The sequence below is a fragment of the Homalodisca vitripennis genome, chromosome 7 (assembly GCF_021130785.1).
Source record: "Homalodisca vitripennis isolate AUS2020 chromosome 7, UT_GWSS_2.1, whole genome shotgun sequence".
NCBI classification, from domain to species: domain Eukaryota; kingdom Metazoa; phylum Arthropoda; class Insecta; order Hemiptera; family Cicadellidae; genus Homalodisca; species Homalodisca vitripennis.
The window spans coordinates 95,374,617-95,402,000 of record NC_060213.1 but is presented as its reverse complement, the minus strand read 5'-3'; the positions used below and the strand labels follow the sequence as shown (position 1 = coordinate 95,402,000).

General features: G+C 33.9%; 1 protein-coding gene across 1 annotated transcript; it reads right to left on the bottom strand.

Moving 5' to 3' along the window:
* Positions 1–17,562: 17,562 nt before the first annotated feature.
* LOC124366053 (probable cytochrome P450 6d5) lies at positions 17,563–26,539 on the bottom strand. Its single transcript, XM_046822261.1, has 5 exons — positions 26,392–26,539; positions 20,466–21,437; positions 19,580–19,798; positions 19,254–19,499; positions 17,563–17,876 (listed from the first exon to the last, which is right to left on the bottom strand). The coding sequence occupies exons 2-5, from the start codon at positions 21,421–21,423 to the stop codon at positions 17,701–17,703; spliced, it is 1,599 nt and encodes a 532-aa protein (XP_046678217.1). The 5' UTR covers positions 21,424–21,437; positions 26,392–26,539; the 3' UTR covers positions 17,563–17,700.
* Positions 26,540–27,384: the final 845 nt, after the last annotated feature.

Below are 27,384 nucleotides of genomic sequence, written 5' to 3'. Positions count from 1 at the left end.
CTTTGAGCTGATAGGCCAAGAGGTGAGACACGGTGTGTTTTGATAGTGTCAATACCTACATATACTCTACCATCGTTGGCAACAATGGAAGTTATCTGTAACGATAACGGTTGTTTATATTATATGATAAATTTATACAGGCTGTCTTCTACAATCTATCACGGAGCGTCTTTGAGCTGATAGGCCAAGAAGTGAGACACGGTGTGTTTTAATAGTGTCAATATCTACATATTATACTCTACCATCGTTGGCAACAATGGAAGTTATCTGTAACGATAACGGTTGTTTATATTATATGATAAATTTATACAGGCTGTCTTCTACAATCTATCACGGAGCGTCTTTGAGCTAACAGGCCAAGGTGTGAGAGGCGGTGTGTTTTGATAGTGGCAATATTGACATATACTCTACCATTGTTGGCAACAAAGGAAGGAAATAATCGAGCTTAATAGCATCACATCTTGTACTCTATATGTTTTACCTAGTGCATGGAACCAATGTAAACCATTTGTTTTTGCTCATGAAATTAATTTTTCATTTTTGTGTAACGAAATAGTTTTTAAAATCTCATGATTTTTCTAAGTTTTAGTTCCATTTTGGTTTTTTGTATGTACAAAATGTTTGATGTCTACACTTTGATTTTAAAATCAATCCCTGCTTCTTTTTAACTGATAATCTTACTGTATTTTACATGAGTGCAGGATTCTGTCAATTTAGTCCTGACGAAGGCCTAATCAAACTAATGATTTGTAGCGTTTTTAAAGCTCCATTGGTTTATATTTTTTATTAAAACTTAAATTAAATAAAATTTTGGGATCGAAATATTGGGATTTAATTTTAGATTAGATTGTGAAATGTCAGGGTAAAAAAGAACATGTATCCTTTGGCAAGTTAGTACTGGTAGTTTTAAATTGTTAGGAAGGCAGGTTGACTGCCTTGAATTGATTAGAACTTGTCTTGTTGCGAGTATTGTTCTCCTTGTTTGATACAGCTAAGTTGATAGGAAAGGGAAGTATTTAAGCGCCAGCTCATAATTTTCGTCTCTTCCTTTGGTTATTTTCGTGATTAAGTTGATTTCAGTGCGCCGTGTTTCTTAATTTTTTTTCCGCGAGGGATTTTGAGGAAAAATTAAATTCATAGAAACTACAGAGCAATCTGAATAACTTATTCTTGAGGAACAATAGAGCATAATATAATCATACAAGTTAAATTTGGTTCATGCTTGCAAGAAAAGTGAATTAAAATTGAACTTTGTTAATAACTTTAATTGAGATTTGGAAAAGTAGTAATTTATTAATATTTAACTAGAACTGTTTTATTGTGAATTATTAATTGGAAATTAATTGAACATTAATAATTGTTTGAGAGAGTTGTAATCTGAATTGCAGAGATTTTAAAGTTAAGGTTCAACTAGTGTAAAGAGAAGTTTAAATTTTATTTTTTGAATTTTGAGTGAACTTTAGTTATTTCCAAGTGGTATTTTATTTTTATTTTAAAACTTTATTATTTGATTTTAGAAGAGAGCTCTGATTTTTAGTTTGATATATTTTATTAATATTTTTATTTCTTGCCAAAGGAACTTTAAATTTACTAAACGGTTTGTCAATTCTTTGTGGAAAATAGAGTGATGAAAATTCTGAAACGTTGAACTTATTAATTTGCCAGTTTAAAATAAATCCATTATTTTTATTTATAACTGTGATTTTTATTTTACACAAACCAGATAATATTTAATAGTTAACAAATTTATTAATAAATTGAATATTCACTAGGAGCTTACTAATCAAAAAAATATTTTATATCGGCTTGGATGTCTCATTGATAATTTAAATATTAATACTCTGGAATATTAATATCAACAATCCAAGTCGTTATATGATTCATTATACATCACCTCGCAGCTGAAGGAAGAATTTTCCTGTGACTCTTCTTTTAGAATATTGAAGTTAGCAACGTCTTTCACTTTATTTTACAACATATCTACAAAACAAATTAATATTCTTATACCACAGCTAAGGGTAATCGACTGTAATAAAAGGTGTATAGTTTGTAGTTGAACAAGACTTTGGCAGTGAAAGACATATAGCAAACGTAATATATGTGGTTATGATTAATACACCAGTTACAAACACAAAGTATTGGACAAAATTAAATATTCAATTAATTAGAAAGATCGCATAAACGTACAGATTTGCGTAATCGTACTCGATGTGTGTGTAGGTCTGTTACACACGATTCTGATTACATTATATATCAGAATCTTTTTTCTGTTCTTACATGTTTTTCTAAAGTGTGAGTGTGATGTAAATGTTCCTGATACATCTGAGTCGTGAGTTCCTAGTTTCCGCGGCTCCGCCACCACTACGTTGGCTGAATTCGAAGGATAGTGTTTCCTCCTGATGTCCTTAATATACCTCACTTTTGATTGAAAACCACTTGAAATTTGGGTGAGGACGTCTGATTATATCTCCGGAATTAATTTCTTCATATTTACTACAGTGAGATGGATCGGGGTGAAGATCAGGAGATTCCCGGCCTAATAACTGTCACTACCTTCAGGAATCCCTAGAGATCTCTCACCACCTACGAGCTCAGAGTGCTTAATAATATTCCTGTTAGAATGTGGCCGTGATCCAGAGGAATCATATCACCACACACCACAATCAACACACACACACACACACACATAAATCAATTTAGTATAAATGACAATAGCCTAATTTTATTTTTCAATACACATTGAATCACAAAAAGTACTTACTCCGCCAGACCTCAAGCCCGGGTCTCTCATTTGTCCCATGAGTGTGCTACCACTACACAACTATCCATTCCTCCATTGTTTACATTTTGGAATATTACGTTACATCCACTTTCTCTGATAACGTACAGAATACCTGTGACATGCTTTAATTACTCTGTATTTATGTACATATGACGTTGGCTGGAGACCTACATTATAAGTTTATTGAGAAGATTTAGGATATTTTTGAGGTAAAATAAGAGAGCTAAGATGTTAGTTAAAACATAAACTTAAATCAGAATACCACATTAAACAGCGAGTAAAGGAAATGAAATGAAATGAAATGAAAAATGTCTTTATTAGAGGCGAAGTTAGGACTATAAAGTCCTCTCTACCACTTAAGGACTGTTTGTTTTTGAAAATATTAACCTGTTGAATTCCTTCCATGATTGTCTACCTTTAGCGAACCAATAGCTGTGCCAATATAGACCTTTGATGTTGTTCAGTGACGCTAAATTTAGATGAACAATCCTGAGTATAGCTTTGACAGTGAACTTGATACTGCTCTTAATTAAACCCCTGCTTTCTCAATGAAGTTTAAGTATGGAATATCAAAGATAGCTAATTTAAACGAACAAACGATCAAATGCGTTACAAATATAAAATAAATTTTATGTCGTCTAGCATTAAAATTTTATTACTCTAGAAAGTAGACTATACTACCTTAAGGTAAACTATTTGACTCTGCACCTTGAGTGATCAGGAAAAGATAATATTTGAACCAAAAGAGATAAAGATTTTGATGTTTCCAATCCTAACCAAATCAGATCCAATTACATTTTTTTGTATTTTTGAAAGAAAACTGAAATATTGGTGAAACATCATGTTTGGTAATGTGTCGTGTTTTAATATGTAGTTCCTTAAATGACGTAAAGAGAAAAAAATGAACACTTCGTAAAAATCACACTTTATTCCAGAGTTCTTTCTATTAAATTGGTTTTTAAATGCAACATTAGAAAATAAATGCGTGTATTAACGTTGAACTATTTGTTATAACTTTTAGAAAATTAATTTTATCCTTTCTCAAATAACTCTGATTTCAAAATCAAATACAAATCAACAAAATTATAAAAATTATAGAATAGATGCTGTGTATTATATGTTTTGTCAAAAGGCCAATCATCAAATATTTTTGATGAGTTCCAAAATTCGGGTATTTGTAAACATACACAACAAATAGGTATCACAAGTTGTATGATCACCAATGTCACAAACAATTCTGTAAATGCACGAGAATATACTAATTACCTTCGCATATATATATGGGACTTATGAAAAAACCAAAGTCAATAACAGTTGCTTCCATAACATTTTTCATGAAATGGCAGTACTAACTGAAAAAAATACACTAATGAAACAGCTGACACTAAAACAAAATGGGTGCCACAGGTTGCCAACATTTACCCACCCAAAATTAAAAACCCTATAGATCATAGAAATTGTTACTACGAAGCGATTGTATTAACTAATTTATTAGTTCAATATCAAGTCATGTTGAACTAAAATGAAAGAAGTAAAATGTGATGTAACCTACAGTGAACAGAGAATAAATAATAAATTCAGTAAATAAAATTACCACACAACTCGCACCATTGTTGCCAAGTTTGGCAGTGCCAGTATTGACACATGATCGCTTGGCTCTACCACCTCTAGGATACAATATTAGCCTGTCACGTGTGAAAGGCTGTGATGGATTTTTGGATCCTCATGTTATATTTCCATGCTGAAAATAAGGCATTATAGCTATTTACAAATTTGAATCCTTTACAGAAAAGCTGTTAATAAAAACTAATTCATGTTTATTTCCACTTGGATACTATTTACAAAAAGCAAGGCAGTGTGTTTGCTCTTACAGTGAAGTAAAAGGCCAGATCGTAGATCACAGTAATTGGGCAGGGACTCGCCACTGAATTGCGAATTGTGCGTCTGAATTTAGGTCTGCATACGTACAAAATCCCAGGACCCAGGAGCTCAAAGTTTTCAAATTTTATGACCATAGACGTTTGTTCACCGAGTGGACTTTGGAGCGTTTGGAAGAGGACCATAATTTCGGCCAAAAAATTATCTTCAGTTATAAAGCACATTTCTTGATAAATGGCTATGTTAACAATCGTAATTGCCTTATATGGGACAACGCCAACCCACATGAGGTTCTACAGGTAGCGATGCATCCAAAAAAAGTTATTGTTTGGTGCGGAGTTTGGGCTGGCGGTGTGATTGGTTAGTATTCATAAAAAAACAACGTTGGTACAGCAATCACTTTCAACGGCGAACGCTACACAACTATGATAACGGATTTTCTTTGGCCCAAATTGAACGATATGGAGGTAAACGACATGTGATTTCAGCAGGACAGCGCACAGCGAACGACACCGTTAACATTTTGCATAAACGATTTGAAGGTATGGTTATCTCTCGCGGAGGTTATGTGAATTGTCCACCTAGCTCGAGGGATTTGACGTCCCAACACTTTTTTGTGGGATTTCTGAAGTCACAGGTCTATGCCAATAGGCTTCAATCAACCGATGAACTTGAGATCAACATAACCACACCATCGCTCGAATACGGACGGATTTATGCGTCAGAGTAATTGAAAACTGGACCACTCGAATCCGTACAATGGTGAGTCACGGTGGACATTTTAATGATGACATATTTCATACATAATTGCATACATGGGCTTTTCATATGAAAAAGAAATTTCGTTAGTATATCAAACATAGCTGGTTTTATTTCATCTCAACATTTCATTGAGGAATGAAGAGTGTGGTAGAGAGTGGTAGAGAGAACTTTATAGTCCTAACTTCGCCTCTAATAAAGTCATTTTTCATTTCATTTCATTTTTCATCTACCCGCCCAAAATGAAAAACCCTTTATTATTGTGATTTTAGATGACGAAAGATCATAGGTTTTGCATTGCTTAAGCTGTAATTCTATTTCTCACCTGCAAGATATTTTTCATAGTTTATAAGAATTTTATCTGATGAACGTACACAGAAGTACCGGAGGCTGTACATCAGTAAATAAATCTTAACCTTCCCAGCTGTCAACCACTTATTGAAACACTTTTATGAATTGGCATTTGTCTGGGATGAATCGCTGACTGACTTAATAATTACACAGCCTTTAAAAACAAAACATAATCTTACAGCTTTGAACACTTCCTTTATAGAAACGCATAGCGAATAAAATACTTCCCTTTAACTTAATCGCCCTGCGTGCAGATGATCATGGAACCTGGGAACCACAAAACGTTGACTGGGAAGATCATGGAGATACCGACTACGAATGTTCACTACGAAATCCTTGACCACGAATGTCAACCTCGAACCCGTCTAAAACAACCCCAAAATAATTAGTTATAAACCGAGACAATAATTAGTTAAATAAAAACTGGTTCGCCAGAAAAATTAAGCATGTGTAGCTGCACTCCTGGCTTCAATCACTAAAAACGATAAGCACTAAATTAACTTTTTAATTTACTATACGATAATTGACTATACGATAAGTTATTATGAATATTTACAACAAGATATCGGCCTAGGAACTATTACCATGCGCAAAATTATTACTTACGGACCACGCGGGAATTTGGTGGCTCAGACAGGTTAATTCATCTAACGTACTTTGCCCTTTTTATACCGGAAGTGTGTGTTTAACTCTACCACGTGATAAAGAAAAGTTCATGACAATCGTTTAAAATATTAAAATAACAATTAGTATATTTTCTATAATTGGAACGGTCACTTTATTACTATTTCAATACCGTAGTACTTGAAGGAACGCCGATCTTTCGTATTTTAAATAATAAATGAGCTCAAAATCCGAATCATGAGAGGGAAACTAATAACTTCAGTTTTAAATAATAAAGTTTAAATAATTATAAACGTAGGACTTTAAATGTACAGATTAAAATAAAAGACATATATTAAATGTATCTAAATGGCGGTCAGTTTGGAAGTCAAATTGATATGACCTTATCATACCCGGTTACTGTCCGCTTTAATTTACTTTAATGTTATGTCCTTCCAAAAAAAATAAATTTAGGCAACATTAGATGATTATTACAATAAATTTTAACATATCAACATAAGTTAGTATTAAAAATTACTACAATAATCAAGCGTTTTTGAAAGGAAATACTAATACAGCTACTATGAAAAATAATACAAAATAATACCAATACACTAAAACAAATACATATTTAGATGTAATATCCGTTTTATGTCTTTCGTAGACGCAGAGCGTTTTTTACAGCAGGTGGAAAAACTTTTTACTTCTTTAGCTTAAAGAATTAAAAACCCCTTTTCTCCAATTTCTAAGAGACCCCTTGGAAATTAAATTATGCCATTTTTTCGAGTAATTCATGCGCTCCCATTATGCCTAGACGTTAATTTCTTTCGGATATCCCTGTCTCCAAGTCAAAAGAATTTTCTGATAAGTCAGAAGAAAGTTGGAGAATTTGCTCGTCAAAATGTTCCACAATAGATTGAACCCCAGCGGTTTTACTACAAACGCCGAAATGATCGAATTTACTAAGAATATAAACAAATGCAGTTTACTGCAGCAAGCGAATGTCGGCAATGCATAATAAATGTTCTGAAAATACTATTGCACGAATATATTATTATACCATTGAGTTTTTTCTGAGCTGACCAGTAAAGAATGAAACATTAACATTAAAAAAGCAACATTTAATACTATTTAGTTGCAGAGCATAACCTTTATGTTGGCTATACGTTTTCCAGGTTCGATACTCTCTGTCACTCAGCTACAGTTAGCCCTGAGGATGCGTACGACGACAGTAACTATGAATCGTCAGCATAAGAGTGGATCATACGACACCTTATTTGACTTTCTAAGTCCGTAATGTACAACAAAAAGAACACAGTTCCCAGAAAATTGCCCTTGAGATTGTTCAATTATAATAAGTTAAATCAAAATCAAGTAAAACAAAGTTTTCCTGAGAACAATCATCAATTGTAATACTAGGATTTATAATCTGTCTAAAGTTACACAGGCATAAGTCTTAGTTCATTTTATATGTTTATACTCTTAAATTTACTGGAACACAACCCGGAGAGTCGTTTACCATCGCTAATAATTTTGTTCTGATAGTGTAAATACACCATGAACAAACACTTTCTTGCACGTACCGTGTTTATTTTTATCTAAAAGATAAATAACTCCTGTTAAACATCGTTAAATTTAGATTGAATAAATCTGTTTTATCATGTCTAGTATAATTGTTTAGCACAAGCTGATTCAGAATTATTTATATTATATTTTAATTGAAAAATTAAATTAAATGTCTGAACCTTAATTGTGTTTGAAATCCGTAGCTTAGTGCGTTAACCGTGCAACTGTAATGTGAAACCTCTTGAACCTTAACAAGGGTTGAGTTTACTTCAATGTACTTTATCGTGTCTTTAACCCCGTTAAGGTTGACTGCTGGTGCTAACATCCACTTAAAGGCTTTGAAAGCTCTTTAAGCGGTACATTCATGCAACGATGTAACATTCACCCCAACAAAGGGAGGTTTGTGTACTCTTACTTCTCCGTCCTTCTATTCAATTTCCAGATAACGGGTTTTACAAACTTCGTATTTTAAAAACAATTTAGTTTTTACCTATTCTACCACAACACGCATACTTTATGAAAACTCCAAATTTCTTACGAGTAAACTCTAAAAATAAGATATTTTGTAATAGCTTGTAATTTTATTTTGAAATTTTATTAATAAGACGCAAGTTCAATCTAAATGATTATTGACGTAGATAAAAAAATAAACCAAAATGGGTACAGAATTTATGCATAGTCTGATATAATTATGTATTAAAACAGATTTTATTCCAAATATTCAAATATGTACATACATTCTATAGGATATATACAATCTACATATATTATATGAAATAAAGATTTATCGTTTTCAAATAAAAATACTTAAATGAACGATTTACTTGTATGAACTCTGTTATGTAAAAAATTTAAAATTTTTCAATATTATAAAATAGACGTTACTTATTGAATGCATTCAGTAAATCTGTAAAGATATTAATGTTGATATTTTTTTAATTAATATACTTAGCTTATCTCAATTTTAAAAACAGCTATGACACAAACATGGACACTTTATTTCTATTGATAAAATTATAATTACCATTTTGATAACATCTCAAATTTGTAATTTACAAATATACCACTGAACGATGGATTTAAATATTCTTAAATTTTTAAATTTCATATTTTAAATTACTAATAAGACGTGATATAAAGTAGAAATATAAATAAATAATTACAGCCATATCATTTTTAATATATAGTTTTTATTCATTTTTATTGTGTAAACCTTATAATAATTTCATAAAACTGAATACATATGATAAAAATATTCATTTTCTTTCAGAGTATAGCTTATAAATAAACAATAAGAAATTTCAATATTGATTTTTGTATAAGCAAGAAGATAATGTCGTATTAGTTTAATAACAGAACTATAGGAACTTATTTCTACTTTATTTCTAAGTAAGTATAGAAAATACCAAAGGTGTTTTTTGCAGTGGTTTATCTAACTTTTATAGTTACAATAAGTATTATTATAGAATAATGCACCTACAATTAAATGTATTAGTTTAAATATATATGATCTATAGTCTTATAATGAAAATTAAAAATTGATGGTCCAAAAATAAATGGATACTTTTAGATACAGCATAGCTTTTAAGAATATACAACGGAATTCTAAATGAATGTCATGCTAAGGTTTTATTTTGTAATCCAGCTATATGGATATTATTTTGATCTAGGTATTATAAGGTAACATAAATGTATATAAGGATGGAATTGTGAGTAAATACTAACTTGTTAAGCCATAAAAGGAAGCGGATAAAATAAATTCGCTCATAAGATGGTTGTCAGGAAGAGAAGTGTTTGAAACAGCCACATATGTATCTGATCCTCTGCGGGATTTACACAGAACAAGTGGTTCTACATGACGCACAATTCCCTTCTACTGTATTGATATTGACTTCAGTCAGACAAACAAATTCACTACTTTAAAATTGTAAATAAAAGTCCTTTTTTCGCAGATGGGTTTGTATATTTGTTTGATATTTTACTACGTTATGAGACTCGTTATTTTCTAGAATAACGCATTCTGTAAGTTTTACAGTAAAGGGAATTGTTTATGCTGTTTGCTGTTTACTAAAAATTGTGAACACACCATCTGTAAAAAATGGCTAATCCAGAGATGACTTACAAGGATTTTCAACCTTTAAAATCATAAACATATTTAATACTGATTAATTTTTTATGATTTTATTTGATAATTTTATAGAATAAAATATGTTATTTTATATTTTATTGTAGTCTATTCTTCTTATATTTATTCAAATACAAGACAAGAAAGAAGTTTTCAATGACATTTTAATTTGAAGATTATGTAGACCTTTTGCTATTATAGTAGAATGGTAACTGAGGTAAACACAAAAAGGTAAGATTTTAACAACAGTATTGTAAAGCAAGAGAATGGATACAATAAAGTTTGGAATAAGTTGGTTTTTAGGAAGAGAAATGTTTGAAATTCTAACATCTGTATTCGGTTCGTCTGTGGGATCAACTTTATTATGGCGAGAAAGCTTTGGAGATATAGTGTTTCTGCATTATGTACATTTACCTTTTTAGATTGTTCAAGTGTTTTAAAGCTTAAGTTGTTCCCTAACATGAAATTGGCCTATGATATCTTTAAATAAGAAAAACTGGACGTATCTCCCACTTTAATGATTCTGAGATCGCCTGTCAAGTGTAGAGCATATGACCAGATAAATAGTCAGTATCGTCGATATCGATAAACATGTAGCCCCTGAGTACGAATCAAGCAAGGCAATAATACAGATGCTACAAAAACATTATATTAGAACATTAACGTTTACAAAATGAGAGTTAAAGAAGAGCTTTCCAATATCCGTGTTGATAAATGTTGTTGTAATTGATTAAGTTTCATTAATTAGATTCAAAAACTCCCGCTCCGTTTTAACGCGCTATCAAAGCTTCGCACATAATTGGCCAAGTTGGCTAACTGTTATTGGACAAATTCAGACTCAGGGCACTGCGCCGCGACTCTGTACTTTATTAAAATACTTCCTTCCTGGAATGGAAGGTAAGTGATTGCGTACATCCGCTTATAGTAAGATTTTGTTGACTCATCATTATTTCAGAATACTTTTGTTTTTAAATCACATCAAAGGCGTTTTTAAACATAAGAATTACATTTCGTTGCTTTTTACAGTCCACCAAATTGATCTAATAGTTTCTAATACTCATGAATACTGATTATTCGATCTTTAAATGTAAGAGATCATGGAATTAAAATTAATGACAAAGTTTCAGTTGAATATGACCCCTACATATATATTACTTTCAATACTTTATGTAATGGTTATACATATAATCATGAGAATTGGTAGTCCTGACTGAATTTCAGTCTCTATCATTTTTGCTATACAATGCATTTTAATGCAATTTCACAAATAATGAAATAAAGGTGTTATAAAAGTTTCAAAATATTCAATACAAGATATATCTTTATTGAAATATTAATAATTTTAAACCAAATGAAATATAGTACATATTTTTAAACTTAAATTTGTTCAATATTTTTAATTCAAGATATAGGATTAACTTTGATTGATGAAGTACATTGAAAAGCACTTATTAATATATTTTTCAGTACAATTTTCACATGTTTGTTTGAGATGTATAGTACAGTTTCGTTTAAAAAGATTAATGTAGGAACTGTAAACAATCTCATTATATTCGGATTTAAACTAAACAAGATATTTTTCAGTATTTAAGGTAAAACTCTGTCGTTTTATTGGTTTACACTACCATAATGTTAACTATATTTTAGGTTAAACGTTTCGGGATTTATTCCTAAATGAGCTACGACGGAAGAGCATCAATATAAGGCAAATTTATTGTTCTGTTTTTCGTTTCACTTTTAGGCGATCATTTAAACCCCCTCATTTATTGTACACTATATGACTTTATGGAAGCAGGAAAATTACTTTATTTATAATAACTAAACAATCGGACAATTTTTGTTATTGCGCATGCGCGGCAACAGGCCTCAGATAAGCAGATGTACGCAGAGGTATATCCGCATAGTGACCTACTCGGTTGTAACTGTACTTTAGTTTACTAGAGTGAAGGTCAGTCGTATAGAACTTTTTACACATCTTTTAGGCAAAAGTAGAAGCTAATTCCTTAGAAACTAGTTTCAGTAGAAATATTTGATCTGCACCTATTCAGGGTTTTGGGGGCACGTGACCATAATGCTCCCCTATCTCCAAGTCACACGTCACAGTGCAATTGGTATGTAGGGGATGACTGATTGCTAGCAGACACGTGTGCAAGTCGGCTCTAAAGTTTTTTATAGTTTTAAAAGGTATTTTTCTGACAGTTTTCTTGGAAAGTGGTGCCATTACACGCGTAAAGACACTAAGCATTTTTTTATCGAATCAGCGAAACTTTTTATAACGTGTGTAGTTAAAAATTCGCTTATCAGTACAATATTTCATGTACCGATCGCCGCCGCAGCTCAGGTCTGGGTCTAAAGGTGAGCCTGTCCCATTATCTGGCGGAGCTGATAAGCAACGGTCCGAGCGCTCCTTATCTGTAACGTCTGACCCCGGCCGCTCTACAACATCAACAATGCCTGCCACCGGGACCGACAAGGCCGCCAGAGTTGATGCGACTGTCATCGCAGACCTCGTCGGCAAGCACCTTTCTTCTGGCGACGTCTTCGGCCAGCTCGTGACCCGCATCACCCACGAGCTGAAGGGTGTCGTCGAGGAGGCTGTGCGGGCGGCGATGGCGTCCGTCGGCGATGAGGTGGCAAGGCTCCGGGAGCAGGTGGGAACCTTGACCCAGCGGCTAGAGGAGATGGACGACCGACTGCAGGGGCGCTGTGACGAGCTGGAGCAGTTCCAGCGACGCCAGAACCTCCGCATCTTCGGGGTGGAGGAGACGACGGGGGAGAACACCGACCGCATCGTGGTGGAGCTCTGCAGGGACAAGCTCGGTGTGGACCTGCCTGCCTCCGCCATCTGCAGGTCGCACCGAGTCGGCAGCCAGCCCAAGCCCGGGCCCGACGGTAGGAAGAGGCATCGGCCTATAATCGTCCGCTTCATAAGTTACCAAGATCGGCGGACGATATACAACACGAAGAAGAAGCTGAAGGGCACGGGCATCACGGTGCGGGAGGACCTGACGGCGCGGCGACTGGAGGTGCTGAAGAGGGTGACGGCGCAGCACGGGGTCCGCAACACCTGGACCCAGGACGGCAGGGTGCTGTGGCTGGGCAGGGACGGCAGCAAGGGAGTGGCGACCCGGCTTTCCGACCTCCAACCAGCTTCTAACTGATTAAGTATATTTTTTTACCATTTCCAGTTCTGAAATTCTACTTCCTAATTAAGCTTTTATTTATTTTCTTTTACACTGTACATCAATATTTTTATTTTCTAATGAATTTCTACGAAATTATTATTATTTTGTTTTAAGAATTTTAATTGGCTATATAATTATAACTTTACTGTTAATTTATTCTTTTTAAAATTATTATTAGAATTATTATAGCACTAAAAAAAATTTGAATTCACTACCATTTTATTTATTTTTCTCTCCACTTACATTTTTAATACTGATTATTATTGTTACAATAAGAGCCTGCAAGCTTGCATGCATGTTTAAATTTATTATGAATAATATTAAATTAGTAATAACTTCAATTAATTTTAAGTTTATATTAAATGATAAAGTATTATTTTTTCTTTGTTATGGTATGCGTGAGTGTGTAAATGTCCTGACCGCAATGTCACTGTCGCGTGTACCGCCGGCCGCTCGCCGCCTGCAGTGTCGTCGCGCCCCTGCTCGCCGCCGTGCACGGCTCTGACAGCCCCGCCCCGAGCGGGCGCGCCTCTCCGCCGTCCCTGCCCGCGCTTCTCTGCCGTTCTCTCGCTCCCTACAACAATTTCCTCAAGGCAGCACACGTTAACGCACAATCACTGTATAGTCATATTGACGAATTTCGTTCCATTTTTGAGCCATTACATACCGACATTATCTTGGTCTCTGAGACTTGGTTAAAACCAACCACAAGCGACAAGAGCATTAATTTAGCTGGCTACAATATTTTCAGGAACGACCGTCTACACAAACGTGGTGGTGGAGTCGCAGTTTATGTCAAGTCTCAGTTTCCTACTTCCATCTTATTCTCATCTGATACATCTAGAGAGGGACGGCCTGAATTTATGTTTTTGGATGTCAGTGTCAACGGGACGCATGTTTTAGTCGGTGCATGTTATAGGGCCCCCAATACCGGCCATCTTGCCGAATTTGAACACACACTCATCGATCTTATGGCTCGTTACAGTCATGTCATTGTCATGGGCGATCTTAACTCCGATTTTTTAGGGCCTACCACATATGAGAAAACCTTTTTGACCACAATGTTTCAGTCATGTAACATGTCTCTGCTACCACTTCAGGCCACTCATCACACTGCTACAACCGACACGTGGCTTGACATCATGGCTGTTTCTGACCCGACCCACGTTGCACACCACGGACAATTTCCTGCCCCTGGACTTTCAAAGCATGATCTCATTTTTTGTGCCTATAAACTCCATACCCCCAAAAATAAGCCCAATATTATCAAATATCGCAGATACAGGGACATAGATCATGCTTCACTTCTCACAGATGCTGCTGCTTTACCCTGGCATGAAGTAACCACTGCCAATAATGTAGACAAAATGGTTATCAAATTTAATGCTTTACTTACTAATTTATTTGATAAACATGCCCCAATCATAACTAAAAGAGTAACCAAAGCCCCCTCTCCATGGATGAATGATTTCATAAGAAATTTGCAAAAGCAAAGGGATTCCGCCTTCAGAAAAGCTAAACGTTCTAAATCCACTCAAGATTGGGAGGCATATAAACGTCTTAGGAATCACACGCAGCAGCAAATACGTAACGCCAAAGTTAGATTTTACCACGCAACACTTTCAGAGCCTCAGTCCACTAAATCACTGTGGAGTAAAATCAAAGACCTTGGTGTGGGTAAATCTAATATCAGTCCACCTGTTCCGTTTGACCTCAATATTATAAATGATTACTTTATTAATATCCCTGTTAATATATCTGCAGCTAGCGATTATATTGCTGAGCTGGAGGCTGCTCCTCGGGAGGCTGCTGGCCGCCAGTTTTCTTTCACACCTGTTAGTGAGGCTGATGTGCTTGCTGCTTTCGCGAGGATGACCAGCAACGCAGTTGGGGCTGACAACATACCTTTGCGCTTTCTGAAAGATACATTGCCAATCACCCTTCCTGTTTTAGTAGTCATTTTCAATTATTCTTTAAATTCCTCTGTATTTCCCCTAACCTGGAAGCATGCTCTAGTTCGTCCGTTGAGGAAAGTGTCTAATCCGCAATCCCCTTCTGACCTACGTCCAATCAGTATTCTCCCTTGTCTCTCCAAATGCCTTGAAAGAGTGGTACATCAACAAATTTCATCTTATCTGAATACCTATAACATCTTATCTAAATACCAGTCTGGATTCAGGCCTAATCACAGCACCACCACAACCCTAATTACAATCACCGATGATATCAGATTGGCAATGGACAAGAGACTAATCACCATTTTACTGCTTTTTGACTTTTCCAAAGCCTTCGACTGTGTTTATTACCCCCTTCTCCTCATCAAATTGAAGAAGTATGGTTTCTCCGATGAGTGTGTTAACTGGGTCAAATCGTATCTTACTGGGCGACAGCAATGTGTCAAAGAAAGGGAAAAAATATCTGAATGGAAAGCCGTAACACGGGGTGTTCCACAGGGCTCTGTTCTTGGACCCCTATTGTTCTCAATTTATATTAATGACGTCACATCTATTATAAGGCACTCTAAGTTTCATCTTTATGCCGATGATTTACAGATTTACGTACACTGTTCGCCTGATGAATTGAGCACATTTATGGTTCTACTCAATCAAGACATTGAATCAATTGCTTGTTGGGCAAATAAACATGGGCTGAAATTAAATGAAGACAAAACGCAGGCAATGGTATTGGGAAACCCAAGATTGATCGACCGTTTGGACTTCAACGTTGCACCAAAACTTGAACTCAATAACCACGTACTAAATTTTCAAAACAAATTAAAAAATCTTGGTCTTACTATGAGCTCAAGTCTTAAGTGGAATGACCAGGTTACGATAACGTGTAATAGAGTATTTGCTGGCATTCACAGTTTAAAGCGTTTTGCTTTATATCTACCATTCAGTGTCAAGGTTATGCTGGTTAAAACTCTCATACTGCCACACTTCAACTACTGTGACGCTGTGATCAGTGACATGACTGTTGAGCTTTCGGACAGGCTTCAACGTGCTCAAAACTATTGTATCAGATTTATTTTCAATCTCAGACGTTATGAGCATGTGACTCCATTTTTCAAACAGCTATCGCTTCTGAAACTTCAACAACTTCGCCAACTTCACATTCTTTCAACTCTACATTCAGTTATCAGAAACAAGTCACCTGTTTACCTGTCCGAAAATTTCAAATTTATTTCCGATATAAGTGAGCGACCTACGAGAAGGGGATCCACGTTACTCTCAATTCCTGTTCATCGATCGAACTTCTTCAGTAGGTCGTTCACTGTTCAGGCATGTCGCCTCTGGAACTCTCTTCCTGATGATATTCGTGTTATAGAAGGTCGGGCTCGTTTTGGGGCGGGGGTCAGGGACTTGTTGCTGGGCGGTCTGTAGGGGTGGCGGATGGCGGTGCTCGTGGCGTGCTTGTGGTCAGGCTGTGTGTTTGAGAGAATGAATGTAGCAATAACAAGAAACTATTTAAAAAGTAAATTGTTAATTTAAGTTTTAATTTATCTTTGTTTGAAAATTTTCTACATATTCAGCTGATAAATTTGATTTTTAATTATTACATAGTAGTATATATTTTGGTTAAATTTAAATTTAAAATGGAATTTGTTATAGTTTTAAGGTCATTAAATGTAAATATGTATATATATATATATATATATATATATATATATATCTGTATATTATGTGAGGTTGAGTGGTAGAGAGGGCTAAATAGCCCTAACTCCGCCTCTTGAATAAAGGCATATTTCATTTCATTTCATTTCATTCATTTCATTTCATTTCATTTCATTGGGGTTTTTAAAAAATTGCAGTTCCGCAATTTTGCAATATTTTTTACACATCACTTCATTAGCATCAAAGTTGTTTAAACAAGAACCACCAATTTCATTATAATAAGCCAGTGCTTTGAAAAACACGAAAGTAGCTCTGAAATCTTAGATATTATAGCAGTGCGAATAAGATATTTAGATATTTCAAATGTCGGAAATTTATTCCTGCAATACATGGGGCATATTCTTGTGACATTTAGGTTGAAAATCAGAACAATACTTATCAGTAATAGATTTCTTTATCTTTATGTCTTGTTTGTGAGTGGCAGGTATCTTTATCTTAAAAATTTCTTTGTTATCGACATGTAGTGAAGAGATTAAGTCTAGTATAAAATCAGTCATATATGTAGGCCATCATTGAGGGGAAAGATAGTAAACTATTAAATGTAGTAAATTTCATATCTTTTTGCAACTTAATTGTACAAATATTCATAGCTTGAAAATCCTTTAGGTAAGGAAAACAAATTAAATATATGACACGTAATAATACACAATATAACAATTTAATACAATTTAAGAGTAACAAAATCATATTTACAATCCGAAGAGTGATGATCCAAATATAAAATGGTGGTTATAAAAAATTAAAGTAAAATTAGGCTACAACTGTATTAGTTAATTATTACAAAACTAGTTTAGGTGATCTCTTTTGAAATGAAAGGAACAGTCCACCTTTGACTACTGGTATAAATGAATGAACGTCAAACTGGAGAGGAAGTTGAGTTTTGTTGCTCACTGAGTACTGAGACATGATCCTGGCCACACAAGCCTTCACCTCCATCACTGCAAACCTCATGGCTGTAACAGAGAATTAATATTTTTGAATGTCTTACTCTGGTGAGGACATTAACCTTCACAACTCGTACTACAAGCATTATTAGCTTAGGAAAAATTGTCTATTATTGACAGGAACCTTAAAATAATAGATGATCTTTCACAAAAGACTCCATATACATCAGTGAGAAACCTTATTGGAGATATGCCAATAGAACTAGAACTAGTTCCATCGGAACGTTCGGGAACTGGGATGTATTTAAAACATTTCATTTCTTTGGAACTTCATGGTCCGTCTACACGGTTTACTAAACGCTTCGCGAAGTTCCGAACCAGTTCCAGCTGGAAGTTCATAAATGTTCCAGTTCCAATCTAGTTTCTAGGTAATGGCAATATTCCAAGTAGCAACCTGTTCCTCTACTGGATTATTTAGAGGAATTATAGAGGTGTTTTATTTGAGGTTGGCAATGTTTTATCCTTCAAATCGTGTCTATTAAAATTCTTAAAAATCAAGTTCTTAAACTTAACACTTAACTTTACTATTTTAAGTACACGCTCTAAATCTTGAATTATTTGTATCTTTTTGTATTAAATTATATGTGAAGGAATTTTCAGTAATATTACTTATCGTACTTTTTTGTGATTTAAAACCTTAAATTGCGTGGTTTACGCTGATTCACGGAAATGTCACTCCTTTTATTAGGGGATTTACAATTTTAATTGATGTTTATCAAGATAGATATTTACAATGAACGAAGACCAGTTGAACAGGTATACATTTTGTTTAAATTATCACTAAACATCATATATGTAGTTTTATATCTTGGATTTTAATTACAACTATTAAACACGTTCTGGAACGTAACAAATATATCGTTGAAGAACGAAATCAGCCAGGAATAACTTGTCGAAATGGGACGTCTGGAACTGGAACTCTCGTGGAACGAGTCTCAAGCCCGGAACGATCTGGTCGGAACTATATCCAGTACTTGAATGGCGTGACACAACTCTAAAAATGGTTGCAAAAGGAAATAAGTGTTATTGATACTATAGTGATGTTGATCCTTGTCCACCTTTGGAATAAGAATAGTTAGTTGAAGAAAAGACGAGTTTATAAGACTTCTGAGACATGATTCAGATCACACAATCTTTTAACTTCATAAATCTAAACCTCATAGCTACAACGAATAATTAGTGCTACTGTTAAAGTAAGACAAAATGAGATATCGCTAACCTACTGAATGTATCATCATTTCGACAACTAACTATGTGGGAAAGCTAGAGTATCAACTTGAGGATTGCATACATTCGATTCTCTACGTGTATTAACTTCAACTCCATTATTGCAATCTGGAGTATATAGATGGAATCAAATCAGATTAGCTTTAAAATATGACTTACCAATACAAATTCTCGGTCCATCGCCAAAGGGTAAGAAAGTAGAACTGGGTTTGAAATTGTTGCCCTTGAATCTTTCTGGGTTGAACGTTGAAGGATCAGGGTAGTGCTGGGGGTCTTTGTGAAGGCCAGAAACAGGAATAAGGATGATCGTTCCCTTCTTTACGATGAGGTCCGAGTCAGGTAACCTGTACGGGCGGACACACTCTCTCATCAGAATGGGTAGGATCGGGTACATCCTCTGTGACTCTGTTCAAAAGGATTCTCATCAGGTGAGGTAAGCATTTTAGCTATGGCTAATTTTGACTACAAGCAAGACGATTAGTTACCTTGAATAACCTGATCCAGATATGTCATGGCCTTAAGAGCGTCATAAGACCATTCTCCGTGTTTAGACAACACAGAATCCACCTCCTGCTGAGTTTTCTGTTGAATTTCAGGATGTCTCGATAGCTCAAACAGAACAAAGCCGATTGTGCGAGACACGGTTTCTGAACCACCGGTCAAGAAGATGACGGTGTTTGAAGTGATTGATTCATCTGTAAACACTTTTGGAAATGCTCTATTAAAGTTCTGTCACAAAAATGTAACTCTTTCAAGTTGAGATAAAGATTTTTAAAGGTAGAATTGTTTCATTGCTCTATAAATGATCACATGGTACATTCTGCATAGATATATTTTTATATTACAATGTTTTGAAGCACACACAACATATCAGCAACTCTATCATTAGAGTGTTAATATATCAATACCTTTTCCCACTATGGTTCACAAGTCATGGAAGAAGTAGACCAAAGATATATAGCCACTTTTGTTCTTGAGTGTAAATAATACAATGAACAATAGTTCAAATGTTAAAGGCTCATTTACTGCTATAGTTAACCAAATGTCTTTAAATACTAAAACCTTTTTTGAGTCACTTCAGATCCATTTATTTTAGTCGTAACAAACGGTACTCAGTTACCGTTGCTATATGTTTACCTGCCTATTCGTGTATAAATGACAACAATATCAAAAGTGGGCTGCAATCTTTTAAAGATAGTATTTTTAAACAATGCGTCACACACTTTTTATAAAGTTATGTTCTTACTTTTACAACTCTATCATTTCAAATTTAATAGTTCTTTTAATACCACATTCCTACTTGTACTTTTTTGCTAGTACACTAGAATGAATTACATTGGACTAGAATAAAATGACTGAAGTAGAACCTACATTTCTCAGATGTATCCAGTGATTTGTCATCTTCCTCTGTATATCTCATCTGGTCAATGACAGCGTCTTCTTCATTAACCTCAGAAGCTACAGGGGGTATGAACTTTCCATTCTCATCTTGCTCTTTCAATGATAACAGCAGTTGAAAGTAGTCGTTCCTGTGGATATTATTTTCCTTACGATATTTTATAGTGGCCTTGGTCATATTCGTAAAATATTCTGTAGCTTCACTAGAAGACATGGTTATGTTAAAGAATTCAGCTATTTTTGGCGCTATTGTCAGAAGTGTGAATTTCAAAAAGTTTAAAGGGGAACCGGCAAACATTTTTTCTACGATAGTCTTGAATTTTTTGAAGTCAGGACTACCTGGTGAAAACTGGACTCCAAATGCACAGCTTGCGATCACATCCAACGTGAATTCAAACAGAATGTTTGAAGAATTCACTCCTTCATTTACAGATGAAACCTCTTCTATCTTGTTAACAAGATTTTCACCACTTTTGGAGATTTGTTCGAACATTCCTCTCAATTTACCAGTTGTAAAGGTGGGCGTCAACTTGTAACGTAATGCTCGCCATATCCTTCCTCTTAATCCAAAAAGGTTTTTAGAAAAGAGATCTCTTTTAGTTCTAGGGTTTCCCCTGTCCTGGAAGTGTGTGAAATCTTTCACCAAAACCTTGTTAATTAAGTCTGGATCTCTCACCATAAGAACAGGCTTTTTGAATTGAAACAGTCCTACATACTTTTCTTCCGAAAATTGATTGTAAATCTCCCTAATTCCGTCGGCTTGTGATTTTTTGCCCAACAAAGTACCCCAAAACAATCCTTTCTTGAAATTTACAATGCCTCTTTTGTCCCAGTAGTCATCGTTATTTGTGATGTACCAGTACAGAAGGTACAGAGCTGGAATGATAGTTAAGAGCACATCCACCAGCACAGAGTCAGTGACCACAGCCATAATCACGTCAGTACCTGAAACCCATCAACAAAGAAAATAAAATTATTCACTGTTTTGATTCTTATATCAATGTTGAAAATTGGTAATTAGTAAACGTTTCTGCGTTGTCTAACGATTATTCTTATGAACCCCTGTTTAAAAGCCTATAAATCAACTACATAAGGTTGCATGTAAAAGCTTACTGAAATAAATGATAATAATAAATTAATTTAACATTAACAGGGGGAGGGGTGATATTCAAGTAGTCTTATATGGTCAATAAGAGTACGGATTATCGTTGAATAGTTAGTGTATTTTTATTCCTCAAAACCAAGTGTTGTTATGAATTTTCAAGTAGAGAATGTTAAAAAGGCAAGGATATTTGGATATATTCTTAAGTTTATTACATTCAATATACCATATACTTTGGTAATGAGGAAAATGATTACTTTTACACTATAGTGAAGGCATTTGTGAAGCTATTTTTTTTCTTATGAATTTTTACAACAAACAAAAAAATAAATTTTGTACGCATAAAAGCATAATATAAATACCTCAAATTTAAAACCAATTCTAACTTTTTATATCTCAAAATTTGTAAATTCATTGTGCGGCACATACTACATAATTGAGTTTTTTTCCTACTAGATAACAGCATTTGAAATTATTTTATATCTAGAGTATTGCTAACATTAAAATGAAAATTGTGTCTTAACTTTTATAATTAGCAGTTAACAACGTTTTGGTTGTTTACCCGAGTTGGTTTACCATTAATGCATAATACACATGTATGTCAAACTTAAATTCATAGGATACCGGGAAGTTTACAAAGCAAAACGTAGTTTTTATAGCGGATACAACTTCCATGTACACCAGTTATCCAGGTTTATCTTCTTTAATATACGTTTTGTAATCAATTTATATGACGAGAACTGTGTGTGTGTGTGTGTGTGTGTGTGTGTGTGGAATTTTAACTTTTTTCGAATAGCGGTAAGATAAAAAATAATAATATACTTTTTGTAGGGTTTGCAATTATATTTCAGTCGCTATGGTAGTTAATCTTCATAAAGACGCTATTGTTTTTCTGTGCAAGTCATGAGGCATGTGTGTGCCACATTTTATGTACATAGGACATACCATACATTATGGAAGGTATTCGGCCGCTTCGCTTTGAGGAATATTAACTTCCCTCAAATTATCTATTAGTGAATTTACAAATATAAGTTTAATTAAATGTTTGTTTTGGGTAAATAGATAATTTAATTGCCTTTCCTTGAATTAATATATTTTCCAGAATCATACAAGCCTAATTTATTCATTTTCCTGTTGTGATTTGTGTGAAAATAAAACTGTCGATATTTTATCTTGTGTTTTGAGCACACGGGGCAAGTTGGTATGTTTCATTAAGCTATAATGTAGTAAGGTCCCGGCACAGTTACTGTGTACCTCGCTTGTTCTGCACCCTCGCTCATAAGTAAAGACAATTAGTAATAAGCATTGCGTGATTTATAAATAAATACAAGTCTAATGAGTTTCCCAAAAAACTTGTTACGCCTTTAATTATTAACTTACAACTCCAGTATATCGTTATCGAATTATCAGTATGTCGTTCTTTAAGAGACATACAACAAATGATATATTATATTTTAACTGTAATTATTTTTGAATTATGAGGAGGTAAATTGGAGTTAAAATATCTAAAATATCTCACTTTCGCTATAATATAGATATATAGCGCTATATATATATATATATATATATATATATATATATATATATATATATATTGAAATTAAATAAGGCTATTGCCATTTATACAATTTAACGTAAATAAAAGTTGTTTGACAGGTGTTTGGTCTTCCGATCATATGTTAGTTTGCTTATTTAAACGCATGTGTGACAGATACGGCCAAATACAAAATAATTGGATCGGAAAAAGTAAGCGGTCTGTGGTGTAATGGTAGCACATTCACCCGGCAAGTGAGAGATCCGGGATCGAGTCCCGGCGGATCAAGTACTTTTTGCGATTCAATATTTATTGAAATTATATATATATATATACACACATTACGACCTTTAAATATCATTTCTGGTCTAATTTATTTAAATTTCCACAATTTTCGAAGTTGTCTCGACTAGAAAATACATACGTATATGGGACCCGGAAACTAACTTAGATCAAAAATCGTCCACATACTGTCTACGATTATTCTGGTGCTAAAATTGATTTAAAATTTCACCCCATTGAAGAAAATATACAAAGACAAAAGGTTAAAAATACAACGTCAGTCAAAAAACATCTACTTCCGTCGCTTGTGATCAGTTTCCGGTGTAAGGGAAGAGTGGAATCTAATTCCATGAAACATTTCATAAGAGTGTTGTGTGATAGAAGGAGTCTTATTTCTTTTCAGACTGAAATCTGGGAAAGAATAACTCGTTTAAGTAGGTATGTAGTATGTTTATTGACATGCGAAGAGAGCAAACCAATACAGTACCAGTACGAACATCTCACTCCCTGTATATTAAACAATGTATGTTTGCACATAAGGAGTCAAGCACCTTATGTGCAAACATACATTGCTTTTTCATTGAGGTGGGTTTTAAGACAGCGTTTACATATTGTTTCTAATGCATTACGTATAAGTTGTAACAGGTGCAATTTGTAGTAAAGCTTTTCCCAAGATTATCGCTAAGCAACACATTAAGTCATACATTTCTATATAGAAGATATTTATTAGATAGGTAAGGATTAAGGTACTATAATGTAACTGTAATAAAGTGGACTAAAATTATCAAAATCTACATAATGATCATTTAAAATAAGTATACTTTCTTACTATAATATTGGAGGATGTTTTACTGCTTTGAATAAACAGATAATCCAATAAGATAATCGCTAATTTATGTTTTACGTACGAATGGTAGTCTCTTGTTTCATTGAAACCATCTGCTCATATAAATCTAGCATAAACAGGTAATTATTCAAGAAGTGAATTTGGAAATATAACTGGCTTTCAAGATGCTTTTCATTAACTTAATTACGGAAGCTATTTCGTTCCATACAGTGTTTGTGTGAGTACCACTTTGTGCCATAGGGGTATACTTTTTTTAATTGATAAAATTAAAATCCTACTACAACATTTATAACTACAAACTTAGATTTTACATTTTTGTTGTAAAAATTTCCCAAAATATGTAGTAACATTTTAAAAATGTTATAAGACAATATATTTTTTATTCTACTAAACTAATGAGAGTTCAAAGATTTTCAAAGTTATGTATGTGCAATATAATCTTAGTGGACGGTGCAAATATCAAGATTTTAACGTGTAATATTTACGCGAATAAACCTTTTTGTTGTCATTCGCTATGTTTTATTTAAGTGATTATTATATCCACTAACCCTTCAACTTCAAATCTGTCAGCCTCGGATTGTACTGCCGGTTATTTTGTAACAGGTAATAGCTAATTTTGTAACAGGTCGGCATGACTACTGTTTAGTTCAAGGACATAGCCAGAGAGGGGTTCCAAAGGGTCCATTAAAAATATCTTAAATTACCAAAATTTAAAATCTGGATCCAAAAATAGTGTGAATTAGTGTGAATGAGTGAAATGTAAGTCTGGCTGTGTGTGAATGTGTAGAGTATTCGCTGTTTGAATATATGACGACTGCTATACAATGTTATATATTGTCTAAAAGCAATAATGAAATGATTTGATTTGATTTCATTAGCTACATTGAGGGATTCTACTTGTTATTCCTAAAATTAAGACATTTAATGTCTTTTATTATTATTTTCAATTTTTAACTCTAATCGATTAAAATTTAATAATGTACCAGCACAGGGAATAATTAAAACATTTACAATACAATCGTTTCCAGGGTACATTTTTCAACTATATGAAGTGTATAAACTAATAAATTATCGTATTATGTTTTCCTTCATATCATCTTGGAACTCCCACAGGGTTGAGAGATTTAAGTTAAAAATGTAACTATGAAAACCAAGTCTGTATAATGATGATAATAATAATAATATTGGTAATAATGACTTTTATATCATTAGCCTCAACTATATAAATAATTACTTTGTATGTATAATAAGAACAAAATATTTATATAAATATGTTTCTCATTGTATATCACGTTTTCTTATTAAAACATATTCCTTAAGATGTCGATGAAAGGCATAGACGTACTACATCACAAGTTGGATCAATTCTTTCTTTATTACATATTTACGTCTCGTGAGACGATCTACATTTTCTTATCGGCATGACTACTGTTTAGTTCAAGGTCGTAGCCAGAGAGGGGTTCCAAAGGGTCCACATCCCCTCAAATGTCCAATATTTTCAATTACTCTTTTAGTAAACGATTATTGTTATTGAAATAATTCAGTATTACTGACACGTACTGCTGAATGATAATTATCAACAAAGAAACGGGTTAAGAACTTTTTAAGGAAGAAAATGGGGTTTTACACTCTGTCCACTAAGGTAAAATATCTTTTGCCCCCAAATGTTTTTTCCTGTCTAAGTTCTTGGTTTAGTTAGTAATATAGTAAAAACGCTGCATTACATATTTTTATTATTTAATGCCTAAATATTCTGTAACTACATATAGCACATTATACAATTTTTAAAATCAAAATCTAAATGTACGTTTTACAATAATAATCAAGTATTGCCTTTCTCGGTGCACGGACAAGTTTAAATACACGGGAGGTGAGCCGAACTAAGATATTTAGAACCACCGTCCGTCAGAACTAGAAATACTTTTTAGTTATAATTAAAGAAACACGCATCTGATAAGCAGGGGCGTCTAAATCAGCAGTTTAGGAATAGATAAATGCCTTTGTTTCATACCAAAATATAATACTCGTATTTTATTTATGTAAAATTTGACAATTGTGTGTAAGCTCCCAATCAGTGAAAATCTTTTTTTAGCTTATAAATATTGTACATAACAAATAGTTAAGTTAAAATTACCTCAAGAGAATCAGAAGAGAACAAAATTATTAACTCACAAGTTATTTCAACAATGAACAACACGTACAATGGACGGCTATGAAGAGACACATATACCCATCGTTATCAACCCAACCTCGAGATAAACCTGTTATCAGACTCTCTACAACACTCACATGTTGACACTTAAAAACTTATCTCAGTGTAATCACTGGCGGGACTGCTATATTGCAGAATATTAGTCAATAGTTTTGAGATCTCATCAAAACATCATTGACAGAATTGCCAAGTCATCGTTTTGACAAGTCAAAATAGTGATTGTTCGAGTCAAACTTATTATGTAATGTAGAGTCTATTTCTATTTCGAGCTCAACTCCACTTGGAAAATATATATTGAGAATATTGTAAAGAAATATTAACGACAAATACAGATAAATTAAATTCCTCGTTAAACACTTTAAACTACCATTACTGTACCAAAACATAACCTACGAAGAGACTATTGTTAGCATACTAATCCATATTGGTTTTTCACAACTCACTGCGTCACTTGGAATAGAGACGTAAAAACCCCCTTGCAAATTTGAAGACTGAAATTTGTATTTTCATTAAATTGATGAGTGTATCAGGACTGTGATTACAGCCGTGTAAATTAAGAACGTTTGCCTGGCATTGGCTTATGTTCCGCTAGGTTTTCATCGATGTATTTGTCTCAAGTTTTGTTTCTTAGTAGCATTCCCAGAGGTTCTATCCGACTAACATCCCATCCGGGAAAGTGCAGATCACCGCAATGCAAGAATTGAAAATTTCAAGTAGGTGAGAGGTTATCTCGTTGCGGGTTCTACACAAAGAAAAAACGTTGATACTTTTTATCTTTTCATATCCTGAGCATGTTAACCTCTGTTTATCCGACTCACTGATTACTTTCCTTAACAATAGTTACACAGTTCCTTTTGACTTCGCAGCTATTTCCGGATGAACATCGACGGCTTTTGGAGAGAACATATATCTATT

Bases quoted from the DNA above. Each gene is read 5' to 3' on its own strand.
- LOC124366053 (XM_046822261.1), bottom strand. From the start codon at position 21,423: ATGGCTGTGGTCACTGACTCTGTGCTGGTGGATGTGCTCTTAACTATC. The intron at 19,799-20,465 runs GTAGGTTCTACT...CATTTCCAAAAG, and splicing joins ACTGGATACATCTGAGAAAT to TGTTTACAGATGAATCAATC. The intron at 19,500-19,579 runs GTAACTAATCGT...CCTTTTGAACAG, and splicing joins TCTGGATCAGGTTATTCAAG to AGTCACAGAGGATGTACCCG.